The sequence below is a fragment of the Dipodomys spectabilis genome, unplaced genomic scaffold, assembly GCF_019054845.1.
Source record: "Dipodomys spectabilis isolate Male_0828 unplaced genomic scaffold, ASM1905484v1 ptg000511l, whole genome shotgun sequence".
NCBI lineage: Eukaryota > Metazoa > Chordata > Mammalia > Rodentia > Heteromyidae > Dipodomys > Dipodomys spectabilis.
In genome coordinates this window covers 888131-898169 of record NW_024871188.1, presented here as the reverse complement: position 1 = coordinate 898169, position 10039 = coordinate 888131, and the positions used below count along the sequence as shown (strand labels likewise).

The window sequence follows — 10039 nt, the reverse complement described above, 5'->3', positions numbered from 1 at the left end:
CCCGGGGGGGGGGGGGGGGGCGGGGGGCGGGCGCAGTGGTTCCTCAGCAACGCCCGCGGCGGCGCCGCCGCGCATGCGCCACGCCTGGGCGCGGGGTGACGCCAAAAGCCGGGGGCGGGGCCTGCGCCGAGCGGCGCGCGCGGCAACATGGCGGTGAGCGTGCGGGGCTCGGCTGGCCCGGGGCCGCGCGGGCCCGGGGGACCCCTGGGGAGGACCCGGGCTCGAGGAAGGAGGGGCTGGCGAACTGGGGGGGCCCGGAGACCCGGATGTGCGGGCCGGGGGCCTCGGCGCAGTGAGCTGCGGGCCTGGAGGCACGCCGGGTCCCAGAGCCCGCGAACTGGGGACATGGCAATGGGGGGACCGGGAGCCGGGGATGGAGGGCTGAGATGGTGGATGGGGGGAACGGCATAGGGTGTGGAGAGCTGAGGATGGGAGACATCAGCTGCAGAGGGCTGAGATGGGGAACATGGACACGGGAAGCTGAGATCAGAGACAGGAGGCAGAGAGGGGAACTGGAGGGACGGAGGGCCGAGCTGGGGAATGGAGGGGGACATGGGTGGAGGGCAGGAGCTGAGGGGGGGGGGTGGGGGGGAACCTGGGGACAGATGACTTTGGACGGCAGCACCTGGGTGCTGTAGAATTGTGGAACCCAGCCCCGCCGGCTCCTCACCCATGCTGCTTCCCCAGGACAAGGAGAAGAAGAAGAAGGAGAGCATCCTAGACTTGTCCAAGTACATTGACAAGACCATCAGGGTGAAGTTCCAGGGAGGACGAGAAGGTGAGCTGCCCCTTCACCCCCCTCCCTCCCACACACGCCAGGGAAATGGCAAAGTTCGGGGCCAGCAGCTGGTTTAAGCCTGTGAAATTCTAATCAGGCCTAGGTAGGAACTGATGCGCCCCTGTTGCCGGTGGGGAAATGGAGGAACAAGAGACAGGAAAAACAACCCAAAGTGGTTCAGCCCAATGGAGAGTCACAACTTTGTCTCCTGTGTGGCCCTGCCTCTGCAGTCCCTACCCCGGGGGCCCACCCCACTTCTCCTGTGTACCCTGGGACCAGACCAGCTCTGAGTTAGGTGTATAGAATAGCATCCCTGGTCTCCACCCTCTATACCAGTGGCTCTCCCAGTCATGAGAAGCACAGTGTCCCCAGATGCAGCCTGTGTCACCTGGGGTAGCACCCTCCCCTCCTGGGTGGGAACCACAATTCCAGCACCAGCCTCTACCTGTTTCTTTTTTCTTTCTTTTTTTTGTTGGTCATGGGGCTTGAACTCTGGGCCTGGGTCCTGTCCCTCGGCTCTTCAGCTCAAGGCTAGCGCTCTACCACTTGAGCCACAACACCACTTCCAGTTTTCTGGTGGTTTACTGGAGACAAGAGTCTTATGGGCTTTACTGCCCGGGCTGGCTTTCAATCATGATCCTCAGATCTCAGCCTCCTGAGTAGCTAGGATTACTGGTCTGAGCCACCAGCACTCAGCTCTACCTGTTTCTTGAATACAAGATAAGTGTTAAGGACAGGATACAGCCAGGTGGTAGTAGCTACATTGTATACCTATAATCTTAGCTACTCAGGAAGCTGAGATCCAGAGGATTGAGGTTCAAAGCCAGTCCAGGCAGAAAGTCCATGAAACTCCATTTCCAGTCCAACAAAATGCCAGGCTGGATCTGTAGCTCAAGTGGTAGAACACCAGCTGACCGCACATTAGACACTGCTGTGCCTCTGGGTGAGACTTTGGGGCTGCTCCCTTCCCCCAAGATGGAATGGTCTTAGCAGATGAACTCCCAGAGTTCCTTTCTCCTGCCCTCAGCTGCTGTGAGGAGCCTCTTTGATCCTCCATCTTGAGTCAGGTCCTTTTGTTGCTGTTCATTTTTGTTTTATTGGTTGTGGGGCTTGAACTCAGGGCCCGGATGCTGTCCCTGAGCATTTTTTCTCAAGGCTAGTGCTCCACTACTTTGAGCCACAGCTCTGCTTCCAGTTTTCTGGTGGGTCATGGACTTTCCTGCCTGGGCTGGCTTTGTGCCGGGATCCTCAGTCTCAGCCTCCGAAGTAGCGAGGGACAGGTGTGAGCCGCCGGTGCCCGGCTCAGATCCTTTTGTCATAAGCTCCCCGCAGCACCTGTCCCCATTTGCACGCAGGGGACACAGAAAGGGTGGCCCCTAGAAGGACATGGGAGGTTCCGGAGGAAGGAGAAGGCTGAGGCAGACTGGCAGGAAGATGGGTATGGGTGCCAGAGAAGGAACCCACACAAGGAGTCATGGCAGTGCCTGAGTCTTGACACGGGTGGTAAGAGGAGGCAGGTAACGCCTCACCCCCTCTCAGACTCAGCAGACTTTGTGCAGGAGCAAAATACAAAGATGCCCCTAGGCCAAGCAGCCATAACTGGGACATCGGAACTGGAAGGGGTGGTGTGTGTACCAGCACCCAGCTTATTCTGTTGAGATGAGATCTTGTGAACTTTTTTTGCCTGAGCCTAGCCTGAAACCACAATCGCCCTGTTCTCAGCCTCCTGTATAGCTGGGATTCTAGGCTGGAGCTACTGCACTTGGTCTAAAATTAACCTTTTTTGTTTTTTGTTTTTTTGGTTGATCGTGGGACTTGAACTCTGGGCCTGACTATTGTCTCTTTTTCCAGGCTTGCTTTGTTTTTGTTTTTGTTTTTTTTGGGTCCGGTCGTGGGGCCTGAACTCTGGGCCTGGGCGCTGTCCCTCAGCTCTTCAGCTCAAGGCTAGCACTCTACCACTTGAGCCACAGGACCACTTCCAGCTTTTTTCTTTTTGCTTATGTGGTGTTGAGGAATCGAACCCAGGGCCTCAGGCATGCAAGGCAAGCGCTCTACCACTGAGCCACCTTCCCAGCCCCCAGGCTTGCTTTGAACCATGATCCCCAGATCTCTGCCTCCTGAGTAGTTAGGACTACAGGCATGAGCCACTGGCACCTGGCAAAATTAGCCATTTTTTCCCTTTCCTTTTTTTTTTTTTTTTTGTCAGTCATGGGGCTTGAACTCTGGGCTTGGGCGCTATCCTTCAGCTCTCCAGCTCAAGGCGAGCGCTCTACTGCTTGAGCTATAGCGCCACTTCCAAATTAGCCATTTTTTAACTGTGCTATTCAGTGACACTAAGGAATGTTACAACGGCTTTATGTTGTGCTACCATCTGTTCACAGAACTCCATCATCTTTCCATGGAGTTCTGCCCCTTTCACCACAAACTCCCCTTTCTCCCAGAGTTCTAGCACAAGCCATGTCTTCTGTCTTTCAGATAGGGTCTCATACTTGTGAAGGCCAGCCTTGAACTCTCATCCTCCTATCCTCCACCTCCCAAGTAACTGTGGCCACAGGCATGGGCCACCATACCCGGTTAGGACAGCAGAGCCTCCTCCCATACCCTTCCCCCCACGGCAACGCCACTGCCTCTATCTGGACTGCTCTTGAGCCGAGAGTTGTTTCTGCACAAGTTTTTAAACATTGGCAAAAGAACCAAAAGACCCTTGGTGACATAGAGATGACAGGAAACTCATTTGAGCATCCAGAAATACAAGTTGTATCGTCACAAGTCCATCGTGCACTGATGAGCCCTTGCAGGCTCCTTGCGCGGCAGACCCCATGTAGCCCCCACAGCAGGAAACACTCGCGCACCCCCCCCCACCCTGCCCCGGCCTCTGCCCATGACAGCTGACGGTGGAGAGGTAGCTGACAGGTAGCTGATGTCCCGTGTCTGGTTCGGGGGGTGGGGGTGCGCGGGGCGCTCCGCCCCTGGCTCTGGGCTCTCCTGTCCTGGCTCCACTGCTGCTGACCTCACGTCCTTCCCTCTCCCCTTCCACCCGGTGGCTTCTCCAAGCCAGTGGAATCCTGAAGGGCTTCGACCCGCTGCTCAACCTCGTGCTGGACGGCACCGTGGAGTACATGCGAGGTGAGGAGATTCGTGCGGCAGGTGGCCTGGGGACCTCGCGCCAGGCCCGCAGGGGACAGGCGGTGGCAGGGCCTGGGCCGGTGGGGACGGATGAGAAGTAGTGCGGCCTAGGTCCCACGGGGGGCAGCCGGCCATGAGAACACGCAGGTGTCCCCCGCCCCCCCATCGCCACGGTGACACCCCATTCCAGGAGGGGGGAGGGTGTCACCCCGGGGCCTGCCGTGCGGTTAATGGGGTTGCTCTCTGGGGGGCCACAGAGTTACTACCTGGGACTCGTTCTGTCTCTGCCTGACTGGGGGTGTCCAGGCCTCAAGGTGGGGTCCCAGCCTGGGCACCCCGGGCCACTGCCCTTCCTGTCTCTGAAGGTGTTGGGACAATGCAGGGAGCCCTGGGGAGTGGTGGCCGCCGCCCCTCCCCGCCCCGTCAGCACCCAAACGCTGCCTGCCTGCAGGCTCCCACCCTCTGCCACACAGGGGGCCTCACTCCCCAGAGACCTGGTTGTGGCAAACCCTGTGCCCAGCACCCCAGTGCAGCTCGCCGGGCTCCGGAGTCGGCTCCCTCCTCTTGCCACTTTGTCTCCCAGGGCCATGTAGGGCCCTGGGTCATTGCAGCCCCCTGCCTGCATACAGAGTCCTCCCGGCTCAGGTGTCTGTCTGAGGCCTCTGGGCCTCCCTGTTCTGCTGTGGAGAATTTTCCAGAGCATCTGGAAACATCTCTCGAGAAGGCTGAGGACCTGGTTGGCAGCATCGGTGGGGCACCGGGCGGGAGGGGGGGCACTGGCCGCCATTGGCCTGGCGCTGCGCCCTCCTGCCTCTGCCTTGGGCAGGCCCTGACCAGCCCCTCCTCCTGCCCCCCCCAGATCCCGACGACCAGTACAAGCTCACGGAGGACACGCGGCAGCTGGGCCTGGTGGTGTGCCGGGGCACGTCGGTGGTGCTCATCTGCCCGCAGGACGGCATGGAGGCCATCCCCAACCCCTTCATCCAGCAGCAGGAGGCCTAGCCGCGCAGCCCCGCCAGCCGCGCAGCCCCGCCAGCCGGCCGCTTCTTGTACAGTTGACTCTTTTTCCGTTGTTTGTTTTTTGTTTTTGTTTTTTAATAAAATTGCAAACCTCAAGCTTCCAAGCTTCCTCCCCCCACTTTTTGACCTTGGGGTCTTGAGAAACCTGGGTCCTGCCTGGGAACATGGCTTAGTCCTTGGCCTTTGCTAGGAAAGGCAGGTTCCAAGATGACCCAGAAGGGACCCAGCCCAGGCCAGTGACACTCCATGGGCCCAGCAGCTTGGACATGGGGGGACAGCAATCTGTAGGGCTCAAACCTCAAAGCAGCAGGGCCAGAAGGAAGCCTCCCCTGAGGCTGCTTGGCTGACCGGGGGCGCTGGCCCCCGGGGGAGGGGGGGGGGAATGGGCCCTGCCTGCTCCTCATCCCTCCCGGCCATCTGGCCTGGCACTGCCACCTTCTGTAAGGCCTAGTCCCAGAAGCCAGCTGGCATAGGGTCTGCTGGCTCAGCTAGGCCGCAGCCTCTGCTCTCCCGTGTTTCCCCAGATCATGTGATAAGCCAGGGTCCTGGAGTGGGTTGCCATGAAGAACAAAGAGGACCCAATCTTTGCCCTAGCCAGATGCAGGGGCTAAGGCTGGGGTCACCCAAGGGGGAGCCGGGAGGCCAAGACAGAAGTTCTGTCTGCTGGACCCTAGCTCCTCTGTGCAAGCCAAGCTGGCCTGGACAGCACTCAGCACACACGTACACGCGCGTGTGCACACACACACTATTCTGTACCCCACTATCCCCTCTAAGCCCCTGCATTGGCTCCTGGCTTCAGATCACTTCCCACACTGGCTGTGCAGCTTAGGGGAAGTGTCCAGTGGTCTCTGAGCTCCAGTTCCTGCTCAGGTTGAAAGACTGCGGGTTCTTGGTTATCAGGTAGCAGGAGCACACACAGAGCTTTGTGTTCAAGGCCAAAGACAAGAACAGAAGGAATATCATAAGAAGACAGACTTGCTGAGGTGTCAGACAGCTTCCCAGAAAAGGGCCTGAAATGAGTCAGTACTATTAAACCACACACCCTCAAGACAACTTCTGACCTAATTTGTTAGATGGAAATAATAATCGCCCACCCTGGCCAGGGGATCTGCTTTATGAACTCGGCCCCTCCCCCCAGCCACTGCAAAGCTGCTTTTCTCTATTGTGCCACTCCTGGGATGAAACATTGTTACAAATTCCTTGTTGCACTGGGCACTGGTGGCTCACACCTGTATTCCCAGCTACTCTGGAAGCTAAGATCTGAGGATCAGAGTTCAAAGCCAGCCTGAGCAGCAAATTTTGTGAGACTTATCTCCAATGAACCTCTCAAAAACCAGAAGTGGAATGGTAGCACAGCTGGATGCCAGTGGCTCAGGCCTGTCATCTTAGCTACTCAGGAGGCTGAGATCAGGATTGTGGTTCAAAGCCAGCCTGGGCAGGAAAGCCCGTAAGACTCTTCTCTCCAGTGAACCGCCAGAAAACTGGAAGTGGTGCTATGGCCCAAGTGGCAGAGCGCTTGCCTTGAGCTGAAGAACTGAGGGACAGCGCCCAGACCTAGAGTTCAAGCTCCATGACTACCACCACCACCAACAACAACAAATGTACTGCTCATCACAGAAAGAAGGCAGGTAGAGTCCAAACCAGGCACCTGTAGCTCATCCCTGTAGTTTTAGCAACTCAGGAGGCTGAGTTCTAAGGACCACGATTTAAAGCCAGCCAGGGCAGGAAAGCCCATAAGGTTTTTACCTCCAATTAAGCACCAGAAAAGCCGGAAATGGCGCTGTGGCTCAAGCAGTAGAGCACTAGCTTTGAGCAAAATAGCTAAGAGACAGCGCCCAGGCCCTGAGTTCAAGCCCCAGGACTGATACGCACATATCTACACACACACACACACAAAAGGTTGTACACTTCTAGGTCTGGAATGTAAATGGAAAGATCTGGAAGTCTCTGTGGTCGCCTGTGACCAAGAAGATGATGTGTGAATATTTTTTCCTGTAATAGTACATAGAAAGTAGAGTATTTTTACCAAGAGTTGCAGACGAGAAAAGTAGAAAGGGAGATGCAGAGCTAGAGAAAGATGAGCAGCGGAAACAGGAGACGTAGATTGGGGATGGGGACAGAAATGAGGACACTTGGGCCGGCCTTGTGACACTGGATCCCCCAGGGCTCCCGCCCCGTGGGCCCTGCTGTACACTCCCCAGGCCCAGTATCCTTGCCTGCTACCGCCATGCCCAAGAGAGGAGCCCCGCTGACCCCGGCCCAGATCCCCCCCTTCCAGCTCCCCATCGCCCACACTCAGCGCAGGCCCCGGGGCTTGGTGCAGAGGCTGAGGCCCTCCCACCTGGGCCCCGGCCTGGTGCACGTGCCCTGGGTGACCACGGCCTTCGGGTTCCAGGTACTGGCAGCGAAGCCTCGGGTCTTGTCAGAGGAAGCCCCGTTTTGGGAGACATTGCCAGGGGACCCTGCAGACAGGGAAGGACAGACAGGCCTCAGCTTGGCTTCAAACCAGCCGGACACCCCCAAGACGCCACCGCACGGCAGGTTCCAGAAGCTTCTGAAGGTGGACAAGATCTTCACAGTGCTAACGGTCAGCCCTGTCCTCCTCCCACCCCCACGCTCCCGGCACACCCCAACCCCGGCTGCTCTGTCCCTCTCCATTTGTTTGTTTACTTATTTAATTAGTTAGTTGTCAGTCATGGGGCTTGAACTCAGGGACTTGAGCGCTGTCCCTAAGCTTTCTTTATTCAAGGCTAGCGCTCTACCACTTCAGCCACAGCCCCACTTCCTGCTTTTTTTTTTTTTTTTTTTTTGGTGCTTAATTGGAGATAAAAGTCTCACGAAGTTACTGCCCCATGCTGGCTTTGAACCATAACCCTCAGATCTCCACTTCCTGAGTAGTTAGGATTCCAGGCGGAAGCTACCAGCATCTCTGTCTGGTCTTTTGGCAGGAGAAGGGGTACTGGGACTTGAACTCAGATGTTCTACCCTTGAGCCACACTCCCCAGCACTTTTTGCTTTATTTGTTTGTTTGTTTATTTATTTATATAAGTTGTTGGGCTTGAACTCTGGGCCTGGGCTCTGTCCCTCAGCTCTTCAGCTCAAGGCTAGTGCTCTACCACTTGAGCCACATCGCCACTTCTGGTTTCTGGTAGAGATAAGAGTCTGGTGGAGATAAGAGTCTCATGGACTTATCTGCCTGGGCTGGCTTTGAACTGTGAACCTCAGATCTCAGCCTCCTGAGTAGCTAGGATGACAGGCGTGAGCCACCGGCACTGGCTTAGTTATTTTTTGAATAGGGCCTCACATTTATGCCTGAGCTGATCGGGACCATAACTCTCCTATTCATGGTCCCCTTGTAACTGGAATGATGGGCATGCCCCATCATCCCCAGCATTGTTGGGTTATTGAGATGATTCTCAAGAACTTTTGCCCAGGCTGGCCTTGATCCTCCCATCTCTCTACCTCCTGAATAGCTGGTATTAGAGAGATGAGCAATTCTGCTTGGATGTGTGTGTGTGTGTGTGTGTGTGCGCACGTACTTGAACTCAGCGCCTGAGCATTGTCACTTAGCTTTTTCACTCAAGGCTGGTGCTCTACCACTTGAGCCACAGGGCCACTTAAGAATTTTTGGGCCAGGCACTGGTGGCTCACACCTGTAATCCTAGCTACTCAGGAGGCTGAGATCTGAGGACTGCGGTTCAAAGCCAGCCCGGGCAGGAAAGTCCATGAGACTCTTATCTCCAATAAAACCACCAGAAAACCAGAAGTGGTGCTGTGGCTCTAGTGGTAGAGCAAGAAGAATTTTTGGTAGTTAATTGGAGATTAAAAGTGTTATGGAATCTGAGCACTGGTGGCTCACACCTGTAATCCTAGTTACTCAGGAGGCTGAGATCTGAGGATCACCGGGTCAAGCAAAGTCCATGAGACTCTTATCTCCAACTAAACACCAGAAAACTGAAAGTGGCGCTGTGGCTCGCCTTGAGCTGAAGAGCTGAGTTACAGCACCCAGGCCCAGAGTTCAAGCTCCATAACTGACACACACAAAAAGAAAAAGCCTCATGGGCTTTCCTGTCCAGGCTGGCTTTGAACTGCAGTCTTCAGCTCTCAGCCTCCTGAGTAGCTAGGATTACAGATGTGAGCCACCAACACTTGACTTGTTTGTTTGTGTTTGTTTGTTTGTTTTTTGAGACAGGGTCTCACTACATAGCCCAGGCTGCGTGGAAACGCGCATCTCCCAAGCGCTGGGATTGCAAGTGTGTGCTACCATGCCTTCCTGGCTCCTTATTCTCCCCATGATAGATGAGAAAACTGAAGCCCAGAGAGGTTAACTAACTTGCACCGGGTCACACACCCTGGATTGTTACTAACCCAGGTGGAGGGATGTCCTGTCACCGTCTCCCCATTATGCTTTCTCTTTGCTCCAGAGTCAACAGAAAGATCCTCTACACACACCCCTAAAACTTGTGGGTACAGAAAGTGAGGCCCAAAATGGGCAAGGGAAGGAGAGAGGAGAAAATGGAAGGGGGAAGGAAGCCCTGTATGGGGCTGGGAGTGGAGAAGGACAAGTCCTTGTCACGCTCTCTCTGCAGGTTCCTTCCTGCCTTGGACAGCCACAGGGGGGCCGCCATCCAGCCCCGGAGCACCCTGGGAAGGACCAGGATGGAGTCATGTAAGCCATTCTCTGTGGATCTAGAAGCTTCCTGAGCACAGGATAGGAGCCCTGTCTGTCACTCAGTAAACATTTGCTGGTGAATGAGAGATCCTTCCACCTCTGTCTTCACTTCTCCACCTGCCTTCAGGCCCTGGGTGCGTGCCCTTGAAGCCCTGTAGCCCCCATGCGTCCCCGCCTGTCCCCTGGGCCCCCACCTGCCCCCGCTCTCCCCATTTGGCTTCTCCTTCCCCCCAGCACTGTCCTGGTTCTTCCTCTGGAGGAGGGCAAGAGGATCCAAGTTGGAGGCCAGCACAGACAGTTAGCAAGACTCTCCCCCCCTCAAAAACAAATACAGCCAGGTGCTAGTAGCTCATACATATAATCCCAGCTCCTCAGAGATCTGCAGATCCAGGTTCAAAGCCAGCCCAGGAGGGACAAGACCATGAGACGCTTATCTCCAAATT

The 10039-nt window shown here is 56.1% G+C and overlaps 1 protein-coding gene across 1 annotated transcript; it reads left to right on the top strand.

Moving 5' to 3' along the window:
- Nucleotides 1-106: 106 nt before the first annotated feature.
- Nucleotides 107-4977, top strand: Lsm7 (LSM7 homolog, U6 small nuclear RNA and mRNA degradation associated). Its single transcript, XM_042669864.1, has 4 exons — nucleotides 107-153; nucleotides 688-778; nucleotides 3833-3904; nucleotides 4764-4977. Exons 1-4 carry the CDS (start codon nucleotides 148-150, stop codon nucleotides 4904-4906), a joined length of 312 nt encoding a protein of 103 aa, XP_042525798.1. The 5' UTR covers nucleotides 107-147; the 3' UTR covers nucleotides 4907-4977.
- Nucleotides 4978-10039: the final 5062 nt, after the last annotated feature.